Genomic DNA, 21,584 nt, shown 5'->3' with positions numbered 1-21,584 from the left:
TATATTTGGATGTATTAGAATTTTAATAAATGTACAAAACTAAAAACAAGGATTAGGTGAATTAAATGAAAGTAGTGCTCACGCAAATGAATAATGAAAAATTCATTCCTACAATATCAATTTCATAAGAAAATTGCATTACTACTGTAGTTAATTTTGAAAATTGATTTTTATTGGAATTAATCCTATAGCCTTATTAACGTTTTTTTTTGATCGTATTGACATTTTGTGGTTAATGATCTAGGCCTTTAATTTGAATATAAAATGGCTATTATTGAATTGTAGTTAATAATTAAGCATTGAGTTAGCAATATAACACTCCCCTGCAATATTATTTATAAAAAGTAAAGGAAGCTAACATCTAAAAATTATTCTTGAGTTTTGAAGGAAGAAATATACTAAAAGCTTATAATAGGAGTATTAAATTTATAGGGTCGCAAATCAGAATCTGTTTTAATAAGGCAAGCCCATAATTTTACCCTTTATTAATTTACGATTAAAATAATTGCAATAATTTTCCGTTTCAGTTAACCCGAGACGCCCGCTTTCGCTTCATAACTTCATTCCGGGCCGAACGCTTTGCCGAAGCTGAGCTCCTTCCACTTCATTCTGTAAGCTACAAACCTCGTCAAATCCGTATTCTTGAATCCAAGGAAGCTTAGAACTAAGGGTTTGAATCTGTAAAAGAATATGGCTCTATTAAAATTAAGAAGCCAAATTTTGGCACATAACTTGTTTGATGAAATTACTCACCAAAATTGCAAACTGCAATATGAAGAAATTATGTTCCTTGTAGCCCCTTCCACCTCATCTTTCCTTATAATTCAGTAACATCATCGCCGAAACGACGATATGAGTTCGTATACGGAGTAATTTTTTTTTTTTTGTAAGAGCTTCATGAAAATTGTATTTCAGTTTTGTCTATGCTGGTTTTGACAATTTTGTTGTGTGATCAGAGTTAAATTAATAAAAAAAAAGAAGTGAAAAAGCTGCTATTTTTAGATAAAATGGGGGGATCAGCCAAGGAGCAACAACACGAGGTTGAAGAAGATGAGGAAGAATATGTCCTGCTCGATTTGGATGGCGTAGCTCCCCACATTCGTATTCCAGAGAACGCAGCATACGTGCTCACTGTAAGTTGTTTGTGTCATAGGTGGAAAGATATGATCAGACTGGCTTTGTGTTTTTGAAAGTCATAATCAGGTCCTCATCTTTTGCTACTACTTGAATTTGTGTCTATTTAAACGACTAATGCAGGGTCTGGACACGCTAAACCCGATTCTCGTGATAGATAACAATATCAAGCTGGTATGTATTGAATTTGTGTGGTCTCCTTGGCCAACAAAATGCATTTCTTTGAAGTTTGTTTCTCTATTTTGGTTGTTGTTGTTGTTGTTGTTGTTTTTTTTTTTTTTTTTTTTAATCGTGATTTTCTTTCTTAAGGTCAGTGATAAACTACGTGTCGAATGCCTTCTCTTCTTTTCAGCTACTATCAACTGTTTCTGCCCGTCTCTTGGAAATGCCATGTGATTTTTTGGACATTCTAGATTTCATGATTAACTTTCTTAGAGTGGTTTTGCAATATGAAGGGTTTGATTTTTTGTTGACAGATAAAACTTATTCCATGAATTGAGGTTTTGATAGAGTTCTTTATAGGAGTACTATATATGATTTTTACATTGTTCAGCTGATCGAGGGAATGACTTTATTTTTTTTGAAAAAAAATCTCAGATTGGAGAATACACTGAAACAATTGGGACTGGCCTTATTTTTGGTGAAAGTGGTGAGTACTCAGGACTTCTTTCTAATGGTGAAAAAATGACTCGACTATTAGATTTTCTCTATATTAGCTCTATTTTACTTTATAGGATGCTACTATTGTAGAAGCCTTTTACTGTTTTTCTCTTTATTGCAGGTTCAAGCTGATGCAATTCTAAATAATCTATGTTCAAGAAAAATATGCCTATTAGAATTTTTTGCTGTCCTCTACCTTTGTCCCACAAGAAATAATACATCAAATTTATGAAACTACATTTTCAGTTTAGACCTATGCTTTTCAATGTTGTTCCTATCCTTTTTCCCAACATGTTTTGCCTGAAAGGCTTGTGACAGACAGGCTCTGAATTTCTCTAGGCTTTATTTATTTCCTTGGAATTAATACAATGTTCACTTGAATTTTCAATTTCCCCGCGACTTTTACTACCTCAGCCACCATAGAATCCAAGGCACTCTGTCAATGTTGTATTTACAAATTTAGAATTCCTAAACTGATCTATTTGCTCACCACCATAAATGATGTGTAACTCCCGATCTGATCTGTTTTTCTTTTCTTTTTTATAGACGCGGGGCGTGAACAAGAGGCTGGTCCATCTGAGGCCAAGAAAACCCAAGCTAAGCAGGTTAATCCAACGGGACAGCTCACTAAGGTTCTTAAATTCAAATTATGCTTGGAACCTACGAGTAAAGATCTTCTGAACCACAATGGGTGTCGTGATTGATCCCTCTCGTTCTGTGGTACAAGACTTCCGATCATCCAGGGAACCTCTCAGCTATCTTCAGCTGCTTGACTAGGTTGTTTGTTCGTCTTTATCTGTATGCTTTCAGCGCCATGTACATTCTATCTCTCTGTCCTTCGTTGTTGAAGCCTAGTTACATAATTAGTACTAACATATGTATTGAAAAAATACTTTTATACCAAAGTTTTGGTTGATTTAAATATTTACAATTTTGATAAGCTGTTACCTCGTTGTTAATATATAACTGCTCAACTTTTGCGAGCCACAATTCAACTCACCTCTATATGAAACAAATAGAAAAGTCAAGATATAAATCTCTATCTTGGCATTAATAACTTATCAAATGGCCGTTAGAATTAGAAATAACATTTGATCAGACATTTTCCAGCTCACAAATTATGTGTGATATATCAACAATATAACAGTCCATAGTTATAAAATGTAATTTTTTTAAATTTAGAAAATACATGTAAAATGATGTTATCTACATGACAAAATTATAGTCCAATTAATTAATTCTGAAAATATCCTTACTTGGTAAGCAAACGACTTCTACTTTCAATTTGGTTTCTGGTGGAGCAGTTGCACATTTCATTGGCATATATAGCCATCGACTCTTCATCATCATCATCAAATCCCGCAAAATTACCGTTTCCAGCTGAGAATCTAGCTCCGCCTCCATGTCGATGACGGATTCCTTCTTCAAACAGCGATTCAACGCCGCCAAATGGTGATCCCCTACTCTCTTTTATCTCCAACTGTTTTGATTTTTTTTTACTTGCAATTTCTAATATCTTGTGAATTATGGTTTCATTTGTTACTGCTTCGCAAACTGTTGATAAGTTGATCTCGATCGTATTCTGATGATGTTGTTGAATTGATTTTGTTTGATTCGGAAATTTCTGTTTCTGGAGGTTTTACTTTGTAGTGATTTTAGTGGAATATTGCTGATTTTGATCTTGATTTTACTCCGATCACTTGATCTATTCTAATCCGTGTGGATGCAATGGTTAAATCGTGTTTAGCTGGTTTAGGGAATGGAGGATTAATGGATTATAGTGGTAATATGCGGTCTGATTGTAGCTGTTATGGTATTTTTACAGTAAGACTTTGCTGAAACTCACGATTCCCCGGATTAAGTTACTGAGGAATCGGAGAGAGGCTCAGCTGAAGCAGATGAGGAAGGAAATTGCCAAGCTGCTTGAAACTGGTCAAGAGGCCACTGCTCGAATTCGGGTATGGATGTGTTCCGTCTTTCTCAATTGGGTGTTTTCTTGGAGTTTTGTAGATCTTTGGTTGTTTTATTTTCATCTGTATATGCCAAGAATGGGCTTATAAGTTTTTGGTGTTCAGGTAGAGCATATCATAAGAGAAGAGAAGATGGTGGCTGCACAAGAAATAGTCGAGCTCTTTTGTGAGCTCATTGCTGTTCGTCTTCCCATCATTGAAGCACAAAGGTACTTGTCCTCTCTCCGGCTCATCTTTGATGGCCTTTAGCAGTAATTTTCGGTGATAGTAATGGTTCTTGATATTATGAATCTATAAAGAGAATGCTTGGACCCTTCTGAAAGCACTCAATGCTTCTTTTGTTTTAGTACTATTATAGATAAGAGCTCTTGATTTCTTATTGTCTTTCTTTGTATTTCTTTTTCGTTCTCTAGATATAACAACGATGACTTTGGTTCTCATTCCCGTTCACTTTCAATTAAAGGGTGATTTTAGGTTGGGAAGATTTGATGACATAGTTAGTTGTAGTCGCTTATTCCTGTCTCTCCTGACATCATATAGGTTTTTCGTAGTCAGAGGGACACTGTATTAAGTTTCTTGGAAAATTCAAGAAAGTATTCTTGATTGTATGAGAGTCTTGGTTTTGTCATATAGATTCGATCATTTCTCCTAAAAAAGTTTATATGTTCGTTTTGGGACTTAGATTTCTTCTTCTAACAATCATGTTCTTGTTGGATATGTGTAGGGAATGCCCTCTAGACTTGAAGGAGGCGATTTCTAGTGTATGCTTTGCAGCACCAAGGTGTGCTGATCTACCGGAGTTGCTACAGGCACAACAATTGTTTACAGGAAAATATGGCAAAGAATTCGTAATTGCTGCAACTGAGCTTATGCCCGAATGTGGTGTCAATCGCCAGGTTAGACAAATTGTGCCCGATTTTCTTTAACCATTTGAGTCCAGTCCTCATTCAGTTCCTCAAACATTATTCTTTAATTGCAGTTGGTGGAGCTTTTATCAATTCGAGCTCCTGCACCCGATGTAAAACTAAACCTTCTAAAGGAAATTGCCAAAGAGCATCAGCTCGATTGGGATCCTAGTGCTACCGAAAATGAACTGTTAAAGCCACATGAAGATTTACTGGTAAGTTTTACAGCTGCTGCTCAATTGCAGTTCTATGTCCTCTCCTCAATGATGGTTTTGTGTCATCCTTTGTCTTGCCAGAATGGGCCATCGCAGTTCGTCAGTGATTCAAAAGTCCCCCTTCCAAAAGAGAAGCACGACGAGACAACATACACTGCACCAGAACCTGCCACCCACGAACAATCTGACTCGGATTCAGATTTTGACATAGTAGATTTTCCAGAAGTTCCTGTGCAACTGTTACAGCCAAAAAAGGCCGCTGTCTCAACACCAGTCATGCTGCATTTCCCGGAATCTGCACTATCAGACGATGATCAAGAAGAAGCAGTCAAACCGGAGCCTGGCAATGTTAGTCGGGAGAAATCAGTTGTAAAGGAAGATGCATCACTGAATATCCAAACAGGTGCTACAGAAGCTAAGCAGTTCGTGCCATTCATATCCCCTCCAACTCAATCATCAGAAACTGTTGCTGCAACCATGAGAGAGAGCAGTTCACCTCCAGCTATAAAGATGTACGATGATCACGTGGATTTTCAAGCTGTACTTGCTGCTGCTGAATCAGCCGAGCGTGCTGCAGCAACTGCACGTTCAGCTGCTGAATCAGCCGAGCGTGCTGCAGCATCTGCACGTTCATCTGCTGAATCAGCCGAGCGTGCTGCAGCATCTGCACGTTCAGCTGCTGACATTGCTCAGATCCGGATAAGCGAGCTTTCCAAGAGAAGGAGCAACGAGTTCTCAGCTCCTCAACATCATAACAACACCAACAACTCGAATGGTGGTGATTCTGGCTGTCCTTCAACATCCCCAAACCAAACTGATGCCTGTCAAAACACCGCGACTCAGCAGCTAACGCCTGTTTCGTCGTTTAATTCCTCTCCACCATCCGACAATGCTCTTCACCTACCTCAGAGACTTCCATCAATGGATGATGAACCATATTTTTCCTACCCAAACTTGTTCACATCTCAAGGCTCGAATTTGCAGTCGCCTAGAGAGTCCAAGTGAGTAACCTTTGCTTAAATTTGATGTGTATTCATATGGACATAGCTTCTTGAACATGTATATCTCTTATTTGGGATCGAAAGAACAAGTGTTGTTTCTACATGTTACGAACAACCTATATTGTAAATTTGAGTTTTTTCTTTTAGTTCATGATGATTATGCTATTGTATCTCGTGTCCCTTATTACTCTTTCTTGATAATTATTTTCTTGTAACAAAGATTAAGCGTGTTTTTCTAAATTGGAAATTTGACTGGTAGTGAATTTTTTTCAGTTAAGTGATTAATTTAAAATATGAGCCAATTCTTCCAATAAAATTATCCTCTAATGATAGACAGACACGTGTCAACCTCTTTATCTATATAGATAAGACAATATTCTTCCGGCTCCGTTGATGAAGTCTCTAATCTCCACCGTTCATCGCATCATTTCTGTAAATCATAACCGTCCATTCTCTTCCAAAACCCTTTAGCCAAATTTCACAAAGTTCACTAGTCGTCACTCCCCAGCACCACCTGCCGCCGCCGTCAGCAATGGCCGCCGCAGCCTCCTTGCAGCCGGCTCCTGTAACCTTCCAGCACCGCTCGTCGTCCGAATTCCACTCCAAACCGCCAACGCGCCTCGCCCTAACCTCAACCCTTAAAACCCCCAAACTCACAATCAAACCCCTCCGCCGCCGCGGCGGTGCCACGATGTCGAATACCGCCTCCGGAAGCTACGCGAGCGCGCTCGCCGACGTGGCGAGGAACAACAACACGCTGGAGAAGACCTTCGCCGACGTGGAGAAGATCGAAAAAATCTTCTCCGACGACTCCGTCCTCCGATTCTTCGCGAATCCGACGATCGGCGACGCGGAGAAGCGCGGCGTGGTGGAGGAGATCGCGAGGTCGTCGGCGCTGCAGCCGCACGTGGCGAATTTCCTGAACATCCTGGTGGAGATGAGGCGGATGGATCTGGTGAGGGAGATCGCGAAGGAGTTCGAGACGGTGTACAATGATGTGACGAAGACGGAGGTGGCGGTGGTGACGTCGGTGGTGAAGCTGGAGTCGCAGCACCTGGCGCAGATCGCGAGGGGGGTGCAGAAGCTGACCGGGGCGAGGAATGTCCGGATCCGGACGGCGATCGATCCGGGTCTGGTGGCCGGGTTCACGATCCGGTACGGGAATTCCGGGTCGAAGCTGATTGATATGAGCGTGAAGAAGCAGCTCGATGAGATCGCGGCACAACTGGAGCTCGGTGATATTCAGTTAGCTGTTTAATTTGGGGGAAGAAATTAATTGCGATATTTTGATCATTTGAAAATGTGAAAAGAGTGTTCATTTCAATGCTTTCCTTGTTAAATTCTTTTCAGTTATGAATTAGGAGTGTCATTTTGTAATCGAACCTCTTTTTTACTCGATTTTTGGTTAATTATTTTACTTTGACTCAAATTAATTAATCTAGAGTGCTAGGTGAAGCTTTCATTTCCCTAGAGTTATTATTTTTTATTTTATTGGGAAACTTTCATGCTAATAATTGAGGAAATAAGTAAAGCTCATATGAGTAGCACAAAATGAATTATTGCTTCCAATTCCAAGGATTCATTTATTAGGTTTGGCTTTGTAAACATTTATTATTGCTTTACCCAACTTATGGAGCTATTCAGTCTAATTATTTGAATTTTGTTTTGTATTTTATGCTTTTATTTATTAGAAAAAGTGAAAATGGCGGATTCTAATAAAAAATGAAGGCTATTAAAAGGCACGTGGCAGCACAATCCCAACTACCTCAACCGCTTCAGCTTCTCCTTCAAAATGATGTTTTACCAAATTACATCTATGCCCTTATAGATTTATATTTAATGGACTGTTAATGCTCTCTAACGAGAGGGGTATTAACGGGGAAAGGCAAAATCATTTTTTCAAAGCACTCTACCTCTGCTTTTCCCACCGCTTTTTCCTATTTATATTGGTATTGTTTCTCAAGCATTTCAGCTCAATCCATCTGCAGCAACAGTACAATTTTGTGAGGTAAAAATATAGTAGTAATCCTTTTTTTTAATCTCACAGATAATCGCAAGTTTCGGTGATTGGTTTCTGAATTTGTAGAAAATATCTGTTTTGTAATGCGGTGGAAATCAGAAACTAATTGCTGTGATGATAGGTGTTGATTTAGAGAAGAGAATGCAATTTTGAATTCGTTGCACATTACTTGTTTGACGAAAAACCCCTGAGAGTCAAGTTTTTGTTGGTTGTTTTGTTTGTTATTTAGCTACCAAGCTTTTCCAATGGATGCATCGAACGGTTTGGGGGATTTTGAAAAGACATCTAATCATGATATCAAATCTTTCTTCGATTCATCCCCTCCTCTGAAGAATGCTGCAGAAATCAAAAGAAAAACTGATGAATTCATTCAAAAGAATTCAAATTCTGGCAAGTTATTTAGATTATTCGCGATTTTATTTTACATTTTCATTCTTGTTTGAGCTGCAAGGTTTCATATTGATTTGTTATCAGAAAACCCTAGGAGGATAGTGTTGGTGACCTCTGGAGGGACAACTGTTCCTTTGGAGCAACGGTGTGTTCGTTACATTGATAATTTCAGCTCAGGCCATCGAGGAGCGACTTCGGCAGAGTAAGCTTGCCATTGTTGTTTAGTTTCTATTGAAATATTCTGTGTTTTTTGTTTATGTTTTTGAGTTTTATGAAACCACAGATATTTTTTGAGAGCTGGATATGCAGTGGTGTTCCTTTATCGCGAGTGAGTAATGCTTTCTTCTTCTTTGAGAAAGTCATTGTGTTCTGTGATGATGAAACCAACTTAATTGGCAATGACAGCAATGTTTGAAATGTGTATTGTGCAGAGGAACCTACCAGCCATTTTGCACATCTCTTCCAAACAATCCATTGCTCGAATGTTTACAAGTGACTAAGGAATCAAATATTGCAGGTTCGGTAGCCTCTCTTGATGTTGTTAATGGCCAACTTGCTCGATTTCATTTGATTGTAAAAACTCAATTTGCTCAATTTCATTGATTGTAAAAACTATCTTTGCTCAACTGTTGTTTCACATTTCAGCATGTCCACAATATGAGAAAACAGTCAAGGAAGCTATTATTAACAGTCATGCGGTATGACCATGACCTGCTTTCGTGAAGTTTTTGCTCGTTTTGTGACTTGATTGATCAACATTGAGATTCTTTCGCAGGCAACTAGCTGTGGCACCTTGTTGAAACTTCCCTTCACTACAATCTTCGAGTATCTTCAGGTTGTTACTCTTGCAATCTTTTCCAGAAATTATTATTGGGAATCATGTTTTTACTCTTAGGGAGCGTTTACCTAGACAGGGTGAAACGTTAGGATATCTCGTGGCCCTTGATAATTTCTATCATTTGATCCCATTGAAGGAGGGTAGGATTGGAGAAATTCTAATAAGAAAGATAAAAAATACTCAATCAACACCCCTTAACTGGGGAAGGGGAGAACATATTTTCTAATTAGATTTAACAAATCACTCAGTTCCACCTAGTCTCTCCCTTTTCTTTGGATGAAAAATTGATTCAGTTACTTATGATACTTTCTTGTATGCTATGCAGAATTTGCAGTTGATTGCATCATCAATGAGTAGCATTGGCTCATGGGCCCTGTTTTATCTCGCTGCAGCAGTGTCTGATTTTTATGTTCCTTGGGAGAGCATGGTACTTTATCTATCATTCTCTACTCAAAACGGCATCTCAAGATATAATAATTGAAAATAATTAGTTGATGGACTGTTTGAGTAAGGGTGTGTGCTTGTATTATCCTTGACCTTCATTAATGTTTTGCTGACAATAGCATTCTCTGTTCGTTCACAATATGTTCGACGTGTTGCAGGCAGTGCATAAGATTCAATCCAGCTCAGGTCCTCTGGACATGCGACTCGTCCAGGTTCCGAAGATGCTGTTGGTGCTGAGGAGAGACTGGGCTTCCAAGGCCTTTTGTATATCATTCAAGGTAAATTTCAGCAGTTTTAGCCAGTTTTCGTCGATTTCTGGTGCCAGAAATTCCAATGGCTAGGCAGATCATGCGTTGCATTTCACCAACAGACTAAAATTGTTATTGAGTTGATTTTTAAGGAGGCTTGAATAATGGTTTAAAGAAAGTCTGGGCTAACACTATACTTCTCTCTTCTCCTCCACAGCTAGAGACTGATAAGAATATTCTTCTGAAGAAGGCCGGTACGGTTCTTGAGAAATACAGCATGGACATGGTGGTGGCTAACGAGCTCCTAACACGTAAAGAGGAGGTCATCGTCGTCACCAAGGGTGGAAACATCGTTGTTAAACGAGACACAACTTGGGCCGATGTTGACGTGGAGGAGCCACTGATCAAACTCATTGTGGATCAGCATTCTGCATCTGTAAGCTCTGTCTCATAACTTCACATTCAATTGTGAGATACAAAAATCAGCAAATGATCAACCCTTTTTCTCTCCAGCATTGGCTCAATGAGATGAATAAAATTTTTGCTAACTTTTGCTATAGAAAAAAAGAAATATATTACTTAAAAAAACACATAAAGCATAAATATCAATGCCACAGTCATATATAAGCAATTCTTTAACCAATATGTACACAGCCACATAACTAGAAGCAGCACAATAAATCGATACCCATCTAAGCAAAAAACTAGTAGATTTATCTCATTTACAGAAATTCTAGAATATATTTATATATCTGTGGCTGAACTTGTATCTAATGCTGCTTCATCGACCCCGACATCATGCTGGTTCGCCTGGGCTACGGGCGGACCAGAGTGAGCTAAGCGTCCGCAAACGCTGAAAATACTCCCCAAATGCAACCAATCCATTAGCTGCTTGTCGTGTAGTCAATATACGCGCCATATGTTTCAGAGTTTGCTGTCGCAAATGATCAGCCTATACGCCCAACATCGAGCACATTAGTATCAAGGGAGTGTGTGGACAGTTCAGAACCTACAAGATCACAGTCCGGGCTATTTTATTTTTTACCTGGTTTATGAAACCCTCTAGTGCCTCCAAGTTCTCGAGGGCAAAGGCGGTCTGGGAGCAGTAGTTTCCTATTCCCGGGCCTGGTATGGTGACGCTCTGCGCGAGGGTCTGTTGGAGCTTCTCCATCCCTTGCGACAGAGCGTCCTCGGCCTGCATACATGAGTGCTTCAAGTTATTAATGTTCGCTGTTTGCTCCTCGGTGAGAGGCTGCAGCTGCGGCATAACCACCTACAACCAAAAATATAAAAAACACTCATTAAAAAAGCTCTTTTGCAACGGCATGCAAACCAAACACCAAAAACACTCTTACGTTGATGAGTTCCGAGGGCTTGAAGCCCCCGATCCACAGGAAGAACCTCTCGACTGAGGTTTTCCACATGCCTGAGACCAAGTAGAAGGCATCGGCCCTCGCGGCATCCCTCTTCATGCGGAAGAGGCTGCAGTAATGGCTGAGAACGCTCTCAACCATTACACTTAGCTCCGGATCGCCTAAGGGCGTTCGAAGCACGTTTTTTAGCTCCGCGATCTTCCTCTCCTGCTGGTCCAGCCAGTGGCTATACTCCACCTCGAAAATGGCAATTCCCGAGCTCACGCTCCCACACAAGCCCATATGCGCCGTTGCACCCGCGATAATCATCCCCTATGAATCAAGATTCAGAATCCAATCACACACAAAAAAAAGTTTGAATTATCATTTATTGTGTTATTTCTTCACCTGCTGTCTAGCTCTCTCGAGCTCGAGCTCGAGTTGAGCTAGCTTCAATCTGCTCGTTTCCAACTGTTGAACGTAAACCTACAAATAAATGCAAATTCACTCAATCATGATTTCACATGAACTAAAGTTTCTACCTCAATTATTAAAAGTTCATGTATATAGATGCAATCACCGGAGGAAAACATTCCACACACCTTCTTTCTTTGACGGCTCTTCCTTGCAGCTTCGCGGTTTTGAGCCAAGCGCCGCTGTGTCTGTCACAAAAATCAGCCAGCATTGAATTTGGATGTTTCATAGCTATAAAAGCAGAGTCATGTAAAGTTTAGAACCTTGTCGGAGATGGCTCTTGAAGGTCGGGAATCCTCAGCTGATTTGTCTGAAGTGTAGTCAATCTTGTCGTTGATGATGCAAACGTCGGGGCTGATGTTGCCATCAAATGTGTCTTCTTCCCACATACTCATTTGGTGCATCGGTTCGTACAACCCCAACCTGCTTGATGGCGCGAACTGAGTTGTCGGAGTAGTCATTTCAACAACCTTAGTAGTTCAAGATAAGAGAGAGTTTGTGTAAGGAAAATGAGCCAAAGAGAAAAAACAAACACACACATAGTTTCATTAATCAAGCTTTTCTTAGTGTAAAAATTAAAAAAATTCTATATACAGAGAAAGCCTAGAACTAATAAATGAAGAAGAATGAGCTTTCACATCTTTCTTCTCTGAATTCTTGAAAATATTTTCTTGTTTAGTCACAAAGAGAATTATGAAACTACAAAGGAATCTAGATCATAATATCTCACTAGCTCACTTCAACAACTGTTTTATTCCAGACAACAAAATCAAACTGAGAATTTAGTACTAAAATAGATTCAGCCAAAAGTAAGACAGCTAAGTACAAGAATCAAACCAAAAAAATAAAAACTCACAACTTTTGAATATAATACATAATGTAACAACTAACAAGAGATTCTCTTCTTTAAATTTTTCTTCTCTGTTTGATTTATGATCACAACACTATCTCCTAGTGAAACTCAATGGATAAACTTGAAATCACTTTGCCACAAAGCAGCAGCTTTACAAACCCAAAAAATTCATCATACATTTATATAATTAAGGTGTGAACGTGACAACCATTTTCTTCTCTCACTTTTATAGCTATGTTACAGTCAGCTGATGGTTTTCGGGGCAGCTAATCAGCACGTGCCACATCAGCAAGTAATTTTAAAAAATAAAGATTGATAAAGTAATGTGATGTGTTTAAGCCTTTAAGGCTTTAAGCTAAAATGGTGAATTAATGTGATGCCTTTTAAACAGTTAATCACTCTCTTTTTAAACAGTTAATCTGTTTCAATTTGGGTGAAGTTTTGCTTAATTGTTTGCTAAATGATTGTAAATCTTGTTTTTCTTTTTGGCTAAAATTGATTGGTAAAGATAAGGATGCCTTTTTTTTTGGTTTACACTTATTTTGGACTACTTTTTTGTGCATAATGCAGTCTTGAATAGTGAAATGCATAAGATTGCTGACAGAAATTTCAAAAATGATCGGTTGAAAATGAAATTGGACTAAAAGTTGTGCAACTTTTATTACCACTTAAGAATATCACATTCTTTACAACTTTTAAGGCGATAATTTTGTTTAAATCTCAAATATAAATAACTTTGTTCAAGATCAAATCGTTTATTTTCGTCATCAAATCTAGAAAAGTGGTGTTTAGTGATTTAAGTTATGAGAGATGATAAAGTAGATAATGGAGAGAAAATAAATTAACCAAAAACGGATTGATTTTTGCCGACAAAGGAAATGGCTCGTTTAGCTAGCTAGGCACGTCCCGGTAAGGAATACAAATCAATTAAGTTGGAATGGAGGGAATATTTAGTAACTTGAATCTTAACAAAGATTCTTACATAATTAAGAATATACTACTACTACTTGTTAGTTGTTACATAAAGCTTAGTGACTAAGCTTTGCTTTTGTGTTGTTTTGTTCTCTCCCATATGATAGATTATGATAAATTAAAAAATCAACAAGTTTCTTGGATTGCTGCCACTTGGGACTATGATAAAAAGAATTCTGAATCAGATTAGCACAAATTGATGTAAGAAAGAGTGAAGATGACAAAAAAACACCAAACCCTAAAAAAGGAAAGCTTTGTTTAGGTGTCATTTCAATAGAATAGTGATAGCAGCCACACTTTATTTTTCTTACTTCTTTTACTTAATTTTATTATCATTATTTGTTTTCTTGCATTATCTCCATGGAAGTTGCAGCCAATAATGTGGGACATTATGCGAATAATTTTGATTAATGAAATGGACAGTTTGGTTAAATATCTTGAAATGCAAATTCTTGCATCATTGCATGACTTGAGTAAGCATTCCTTCTTTATTTTTATTTTTATTTTTATTTTTATTTTTATTTTCTTTCAAGTTGATGATTTGTAGATATAAAGAAACCCACTATGACATGTAAAGGGTTATTGGTGTTTTTGCTTTTTGCTTTAATGCTTTAAGAGATGTGATGTTTTTGTAATATTTAGTTGCCGATTTTAACACAATCTTCGCTAAATTTGCAAACAATAACATTACCACGTGTCAATCAATTTACAATACAAAATTATAATTGCAACAAAAGTCGGGTACAACGATCGTTAAATCATCCACATCGATCGAAGTTTTGGCCTTAGTCACACCAAAATTTAGGTTGTATTATCTGTTGTTTTCTTCACCTTTCATATATCATGAGATCAACACAATTTAAATCTATCTGTCCACGAACAGACACAAATTTGAAGAATTATGAATTGAAAAGGTTAATAGACTGAAAGTTAATTAGGGATTTGAATGACTCGAACTTGATAAAAACCTTATAAAAATGATTATCAGTTTACTTAATCATAAGTTAAGAAATGTCTTAAAATTTTATAAGGATTTTGATTCGATTCATTTGCAACCCTACTAGTACATTGTAGTATCCATCAATTTTTGCATCAAATTTAGGGCAATTTCGACCGTCAAAATATCCTACGCCAAATGAATTCCTTTATTTAGGATTTTTATGGTTCAAAAGATGAAATTGCAATAACCACTGTAGAATGTGATTCATTTCTTGCCACATCTTTTTCTTTTTTTTCAGCTTTTAATTTTTTTTCTTTCTTATTTGATTTGTATTTCTTAATGTTGTTTGAAAACTTTTTATATGATTAATAGAAGCTTTCAACGATAGACGATAGCAAATCACGATGTCACATTTTTTGGACACAAATGCATAACATGATAGGTCATTTTCGAATGTAATTTCTTCTAGATTAGAATTAGGCTAATTCAATTAGTAGCAAAACTGGAAGTAGGTGGTCCTGTTGATGTAGTATTATTTTGTGATTTATGTTACTGTTAATATTAATTAATTCACATCAAACTATTTTTTTCAAGACGAAGGTATAGGGTTAATTCTATTTTTGTTCTAGGATACAATAGCCATTCCAAATTAATACTGGACTTTATTTAGCTTCCCAGTTTGTATTGGGGTGGTAAAATAGTTCAACTTCCACACTTGGGTATTTGTTATGATCCACCTCGGGCGAGAGGCTCCATTATATTGAATTCGTGCGTTTCGTATTCTGAATTAGTTGCAATGATATGTGGTGCAATGATAATAGATATGAATCAACACGTCATTCAAATATCATAGAGACATTGTCTAGTCTTTGCATCCACTATGAGTTATATATGTACTGAGATTTACACTGATCAAAGTGTGGAGTTTATGTTCAACGATGCTCAAAATTCTACTCGTTGTATTGAATTGTTTGTTGAGTATTCACCTGTGAGAAGTTCAGAAATCACACCAGCTGTTGATTATGGCGTTGTTGATTGTGGTGTTGGATCATCGGCGAAGGTTGAACATGTGAGCTCTGATCGTGATATGAGTGTTGCAAATGCTGTTAATGTTGGTGTTGGAATAAATAACGACTTAGATGTTGTAGATACCCTTGATGATAATACTCGCATTGTACGAGATAATGATGAACCATTGTCGCCAGTAACATCTGAGGCAGATGCCAGTCTAAGTGATGATTCTCTTGGTGATGCTTCTGATGATGAGATAGTAGTTTGTAAACCCGTTGTGCAAGGTGGACAACCACTTCCAAAATACGTTCCCAAGGGGATGAAATTCTTTCGCAGCTTACCAAGTGGTCCTTCTGAGGTACCTGATGAAGTTGGTAATGAACACAACAACATGTACTGGGATGAGAGACATCCATATCGGATTGGTATGGGAACAAAATTTGACTCCAAGCTGCATGTGAAGACGGCTATGACTATGTGGAGTTTGTGGCATCAAAGACAGTTTAAGGTCGTTGAGAGCAAGTTAAGAAGGTGGCATGCGTATGCTAATTTCCAGCGGGAACGACAGAAGATGGGATAGCTATTATCAGCGAGACCAACGCTGAAAAAACGAATGAATGTTCGTGGGAAGTCTCTGTTACACAAAGGGCTCATGATGATCTTTGGAAAATTAGGAAGTGGGTGAACGGCATACTTGTGAAGGTCATTGTGTGAATAGAGGACATGCTAACTTTTCATCAACGATGATTGCTTTGTGTATACAACATCAAATACAAGAAGATGTTTCTTTCAAGGCCTCGAACATAAAAACCTATATTCATGAAAGATTCAATGTGGTGATCAGTTACAAGAAGACATGGTATGCACGGAGAAAGGCTTTAGAGATTGTCTTTGGTGGATGGGAGGAATCATTCAGACAGTTACCAAGCTACATGCTTGAACTGCAGTCACAGAATCCAGGCACAATTGTTGAGTGGAAGCACAACGAGCTGTTGAGTCACAGACGTAAAAAGGTGTTCATTTATGTTTTTTGGGCATTTGGAGTTGCTATACATACTTTTCAGCTGGCCCAACCGGTTTTAACAATTGACGGGACTCACCTCCGAGGAAGATTTAAAGGTAAATTGTTTGTTGCTTGTGGTGTTGATGCTAATAAAAAATGCTTACCTATTGCATATGTTGTTGTTGATGAGGAAACTGGCGACAGTTAGACATGGTTCTTAAAACATGTAAGAATTCATGTGGTGAAATACCAGAGGGAGGTGTGCATCATATCGGATAGGCATAAAGGAATTTTCAAGGCTATGGATTCTGATGAATGGAAAAAGGAGCCGAAATGTCACCACAAATTTTGTTTGATCCATGTGAGGAAAAATATCTTGCAGAAGTGCAAGGGTCCTATTGTGAAAAGCATGGTGTGGGCATTGGGTGCTACAACTCAAGAGCGTAAATATAAGAGAAGGCGGCGTGCACTGCATGAGGAAAGCCCTGATGCGATACGACAGCTGAATAGGGCCGAAAAAGAAAATTGGTCTCTTTGTTACGATGATGGACTTAGATGGGGGGTTACCTCAACAAACATGTCGGAGTGCTACAACAATGTTTTGAGGGGTGTAAGAGAGTTGCCAATTAGAGCTTTGATTGATCTCACATTTTGGAGAACAGTGGAATGGTGGGCACAAAAGAAGACAAAAATACAGCACACCGAAGGTCGGTTAACACCGTGGGCGAGGGACAAACTTGCTGAGAATGATGCCAAGGGGCAAAAACATCACATTTCTGTACTTGACCGAGGATTAGGACATTACCAAATTCGAAGTCAGGCACGGTTAGAAGATGGGAAGCCAAAGGGCAACAATGTACAGAAGGTGCAGTTTGAAGATTCTAAGTGCACTTGTGGGAAGTGGCAGACGTGGAGAGTTCCTTGCTCACATGCTTGTGCAGTTGCTAGAGATAGAGGTATCGCTATGTTTGAGCTCATATCTACAAAATACCACAAATCTACATGGGAAGCACAGTATTCTAGTCCTCATCCATGGGATGCACCAAGACACGAAGATTATTGGGCTAAACCTGGATGGAAATTGGACATCACCCCTGAGCAGTTGCTTCCTCGAAGGCGTGGCCGTGGTAGAAAGAAGAGGATACCTAATCAAATGGATGTCCGCGAGGAAGGTGAACCGAAAGCTCCCCGCCGTTGCAGGAATTGTGGGCAAGAGGGACACGACCGAAGAAATTGCTCAGTCGGTCGTGTTATGTAGTTTCTAGCAGCCTATATGCACAAGTAAGTTCTTATAATACTTCTTGCTTTAAGTAGATAATAATGCTGACATAAAAACTACTTTCTTGCAGTGTCTTGAAGAAATGAAGGTTTATGCTGCTATGTGTGTCACAGTGTGTGTATTTATGTATTTGTTTTCTATAATTGTGAACTTTTGTAGACAAATTCCAGAAAAACAGGGTCAAAAAAACTGCAGTAGCGTTATTAGTGTTGGACGTTTTTTTTTTGTTTTTTTTCTCACTATACCAAATCATATTAGTATTTCCTTAATTAATATGATTAGTTTATTTCCATCATAAAAACGTATTCAATTAAACTATAACTAATCTCTACCATAAGCAACTTGATGTTGTTGCTGTTTATTTTTAAAACAACGTATTATGATTATTTTTATATTTAAAAAATTTGGCAAGAATTCATCTTAAAATATAACACCATAAACCTGTTAATCACGTAACAAAATAACAATATATAATGAAAAACAAGTTCAAGAAAAAACCAATACAAAGTTAAAAAAAAAAGACAGAAGTACACAAAATATACATACCATTACATCCTTCCATAAAGAGCTACTTATACGACGATGGTGTGTATTTCGACGGTTCAATCCCCTTATTCTTCCTGGATGAAAATCTCTTCATCACTTTTCTCACATACTTCCCAACCCCGGTACGTGATGAATGTTGGGGTTTGTATACTAAAAGATGCTTCGAGCGTACATGCCTTTGTACAGTCAGCTTGTGCATGTATATGAGAAAACGCCACGTCCACTTGTTTACCTATTTATGAGAATAAATAATATAATATAATGGTTTATTATTGAAATATAATAAACAAGTCTAAGGCTTTTTACTAAGAAGGTCAAGTAGGGAAATTCGATGAATCTCCTCATGAGTTTTCCAGTAGGGGACTTGGCCAGATCTAGTAAGAAGAAAAACGTATTCACAACCCAGATAGGCTTTGGCTACCTATTGGTACGGTTGCGGTGTTTGTGATAATTCTCTCTTACCTAAGAAGAGATTAGTAACACCGGTGTGGTAAAGCACTGAAAGGATCTAATCCGAAATGTATTCTTTATTGCTATCTACTGAAAGAATATATTTCAGAAAGTTTAGTATTTTCTAGTCTATGATATTAATATCAATATTGTTTATTCAATCAAACGCCACTTTGACTTATCAATATGTGAGAGTTTGTACGTAACTCAAGTTCATGATATCTTGGGTGGTGGTAATTGAATAACATGAAGGTATTGGAATATTATTTCATAGAATTCGCGTGCCCAGTGTGGTATGATTAAATCCCTAAGGGGTGATCCCCAAGAGGTGTTTGAAAAAGGAATTTATTATTCAGAAAACTGCGCAGTTGGAATTTATTCCACAAATAATAAATAAAGTTTCAAACTAGAAAAACTCTTTGAAGAATTAATTTAATTCTAGTCACATAGCAGACAAAAGAACTAAATTGACGGATCAAGGTAATCTTAAACGCGGTAAATATTATAAAATAAAATGGACTCAAGTTATTTGTAATTTGGTGATTTAAGTGGGAGTGCAATATTATTCTTTAGTGGAACAAAATAATATTCTATTGATAATATATTAAATCATGGGTCATTTGATTTATTTAGTAATTTATCTAATAGGTGAGCTCCAACACTTAAGTCATTCCATGGATTCCCTTACTAGCCCAATAAGGTCCACTATAAATAATGAATGAAAGGGAAACCCTAGCACACAATTCAAGACAACACAAAAAACCCTAACCCTAGCCTAGAAAACGGCGCCTCCTCTCCTCTCCCTCTTGGCATCGGTTTTCGTGCCTAGCACGTGGGAGAATTAGGGTTTTGATTATTGTTCTTGATCTATCCTAATTCATAGGATTAGATCTAGACAATTTGGTGTTTGTATTGGGTTTCCCTAGATCCATTCAAAGTTATTTAATTGATTATCTAAGATCCGCCCACACGGATGGAGAATCAAGGACAAGGGAATAGTACGGAAGATTCGTGGTCGATAAACCAAGGATCTTCGGGTGGTGCAGCTAGCAACGTCAATCCAATGATGGATTATGAGGTAACAATCGAATCTACATCGAATATGCATAATTATGTGTTTATTTGATGTTATATCTATAGATCTATGTTTATTGCATGAAATTGGAGTTGAATGCATAATCACCTAAATAGATCCGTCTAGGACTTGTTTGGTTTCCGTGTCTTCCGCTGCGGTAGTCCCAACAATGAACCCTCCGCAACTGGTCGAGGTTGCACGTGGATGTTCTCAACCTCTTCTTCCTCATTTTCCTCATCTCGGTCATCATTTTCTTCTTCAAATTCATTTTCTTCTTCTTCTTCTTTCTTCTTCTTCTTCTTCTTCTTCTTCTTCTTCTTCTTCTTCTTCTTCTTCTTCTTCTTCTTCTTCTTCTTCTTCTTCTTCTCTTCATCATCATCATCTTCTTCTTCAACTCGTTGAGGAGCCACAAACTGATAATTTTGGAAGTATGAATCGACTGATGCTCGGGCTCCACTCCATTGCAGCTCATTTTGGCTTTGTGAGTATGGGCGACGACTCCAATCAGGCTCAGGTTGGCTTGGGGAATAGAGGGGACGCCCCCACTGTGATTGCGACTCCTGGCTTGGATAGAAAGACCATTGAGGTGGGTCATACTCTGGATTCATAGGCTCTGGTTGCACATAATCGGGATGCTGCTGCGACATCCTTATCTGTTTTGTGTTACCGTGCCCACTAGTTCGAGCACCCCCCACTCTATGACTTCGACGTGGTGGAATGTCTTGTGGTTCAAAAGGCATGACCACATTGCGGTGTTGGGAAGCTGGGTACTCCATGACATCGGCGTGGTTCGTTGACTGAAGGACATGCCTAGCGATTTCACGAAATCGTCGTATTCTTGGGTCTATTTCTTGTTCAGTAGTCATATGCCAAATCTCCTGAGAACCCTCAACCTAGATAAAAAAAATCATACAAATATCAATACGTATATAACAAATGAAAGCATATAGTTTAATATCACAAACTTAAATAATCTCATCGACGAAGCCGACTCGTTCATCCCAGCAGTTGTCCGTACCCCCCCAGGTTGAGTTAGGTACGTCACTGTAATCCTGTTATACCACGCCATATATCCCGGATTCAATAGAATGTTTATGGACATCGTCGCGGCATCTACGGTTGCCTGGAACCTTTCATACCTCATATCCTACTCCCCAATGAAGAACTGATGCATCTTTTCCCAATCAGTACCCTTCTTACCACGCCGATCATTTTTACCCAAATGATCGGCGTTTTGAGCATCCTATCTATGGATTGAGGAATCCCCTGGTATCGATTAAATTGTCTGCGCACTCGTCCAGCCTCATGCGCCTCGACATACGACCAACATACCAAATAAGTGTCGCACATATAACACTCATTCACATCATTGCAGTAGTCTGGCAATATGCGATCCACGTATGGTGTCCATACAAACTACAAAAAAAACAGCAATGCAAACGCCAAATTAACTTCATAATAAATTCATACATTAAGTAATCAAAAAAGAAAGTCACCTGGCCAGGTTTAATCAAGGATATTTGATCACGGTAATGCTCCACCGAATATCTAGGAGCATTTCCTATCTAGAGTAGTTCCTTTCCACCTATAAATAAAATTGATGTAAAAAAAAAAACTCAAGATGCATAAACAAAAAAATGTTTAAATATATCACCTGGCGCCACATGGCGTATACAGCTCGCGCACAGGCGCTACTACGAATGACGGCCTCAATGTAGACATTCTTTCCCACGCCCAAAGCTGCAGAAGAATCATGTGTTGGGGTTTGTATACTAAAAGATGCTTCGAGCGTACATGCCTTTGT

At 38.2% G+C, this 21,584-nt stretch overlaps 6 protein-coding genes across 10 annotated transcripts; 5 read left to right on the top strand and 1 right to left on the bottom strand.

Annotated features, from left to right (window-relative positions):
* The first annotated feature begins 483 nt into the window (after positions 1-483).
* LOC125223571 lies at positions 484-2,716 on the top strand. Of its 2 annotated transcripts, none has more exons than XM_048126775.1 (5): positions 484-611; positions 957-1,133; positions 1,258-1,308; positions 1,732-1,783; positions 2,341-2,716. In XM_048126775.1, exons 2-5 carry the CDS (start codon positions 1,008-1,010, stop codon positions 2,496-2,498), a joined length of 387 nt encoding a protein of 128 aa, XP_047982732.1. In that variant the 5' UTR covers positions 484-611; positions 957-1,007; the 3' UTR covers positions 2,499-2,716. The 2 variants fall into 2 exon arrangements, with proteins under 2 accessions (XP_047982732.1, XP_047982731.1); XM_048126774.1 differs by having other exon boundaries at positions 487-611; positions 1,003-1,133.
* A 365-nt stretch (positions 2,717-3,081) lies between these two features.
* Positions 3,082-6,055, top strand: LOC125223188. The gene is made up of 6 exons (XM_048126206.1): positions 3,082-3,246; positions 3,620-3,752; positions 3,870-3,973; positions 4,489-4,660; positions 4,744-4,884; positions 4,966-6,055. The coding sequence occupies exons 1-6, from the start codon at positions 3,197-3,199 to the stop codon at positions 5,887-5,889; spliced, it is 1,524 nt and encodes a 507-aa protein (XP_047982163.1). The 5' UTR covers positions 3,082-3,196; the 3' UTR covers positions 5,890-6,055.
* Positions 6,056-6,332: 277 nt separating this feature from the next.
* Positions 6,333-7,302, top strand: LOC125223192 (ATP synthase delta chain, chloroplastic-like). The gene has a single exon (XM_048126213.1). It carries the CDS (start codon positions 6,418-6,420, stop codon positions 7,141-7,143), a length of 726 nt encoding a protein of 241 aa, XP_047982170.1. The 5' UTR covers positions 6,333-6,417; the 3' UTR covers positions 7,144-7,302.
* A 144-nt stretch (positions 7,303-7,446) lies between these two features.
* Positions 7,447-10,337, top strand: LOC125223190 (phosphopantothenate--cysteine ligase 2-like). Its single transcript, XM_048126207.1, has 10 exons — positions 7,447-7,893; positions 8,135-8,295; positions 8,380-8,497; positions 8,579-8,623; positions 8,727-8,812; positions 8,941-8,993; positions 9,071-9,130; positions 9,459-9,560; positions 9,736-9,855; positions 10,043-10,337. The coding sequence occupies exons 1-10, from the start codon at positions 7,736-7,738 to the stop codon at positions 10,277-10,279; spliced, it is 1,140 nt and encodes a 379-aa protein (XP_047982164.1). The 5' UTR covers positions 7,447-7,735; the 3' UTR covers positions 10,280-10,337.
* Positions 10,338-10,424: 87 nt separating this feature from the next.
* LOC125223191 (transcription factor TGA4-like) lies at positions 10,425-12,685 on the bottom strand. 4 transcript variants are annotated; one of them, XM_048126208.1, is made up of 7 exons: positions 12,543-12,685; positions 11,915-12,121; positions 11,780-11,839; positions 11,586-11,663; positions 11,181-11,510; positions 10,871-11,098; positions 10,425-10,777 (listed from the first exon to the last, which is right to left on the bottom strand). In XM_048126208.1, exons 2-7 carry the CDS (start codon positions 12,110-12,112, stop codon positions 10,622-10,624), a joined length of 1,050 nt encoding a protein of 349 aa, XP_047982165.1. In that variant the 5' UTR covers positions 12,113-12,121; positions 12,543-12,685; the 3' UTR covers positions 10,425-10,621. The 4 variants fall into 4 exon arrangements, with proteins under 4 accessions (XP_047982165.1, XP_047982166.1, XP_047982169.1 ...); XM_048126209.1 differs by having other exon boundaries at positions 12,508-12,681; XM_048126212.1 differs by lacking the exon at positions 12,543-12,685 and adding an exon at positions 12,382-12,400.
* Positions 12,686-16,731: 4,046 nt separating this feature from the next.
* Positions 16,732-17,688, top strand: LOC125220821. Its single transcript, XM_048122957.1, has one exon. The coding sequence runs from the start codon at positions 16,732-16,734 to the stop codon at positions 17,686-17,688; it is 957 nt and encodes a 318-aa protein (XP_047978914.1).
* Positions 17,689-21,584: the final 3,896 nt, after the last annotated feature.

Source organism: Salvia hispanica, chromosome 4, assembly GCF_023119035.1.
Source record: "Salvia hispanica cultivar TCC Black 2014 chromosome 4, UniMelb_Shisp_WGS_1.0, whole genome shotgun sequence".
NCBI lineage: Eukaryota > Viridiplantae > Streptophyta > Magnoliopsida > Lamiales > Lamiaceae > Salvia > Salvia hispanica.
This window is presented reverse-complemented; position numbering and strand designations above follow the sequence as displayed.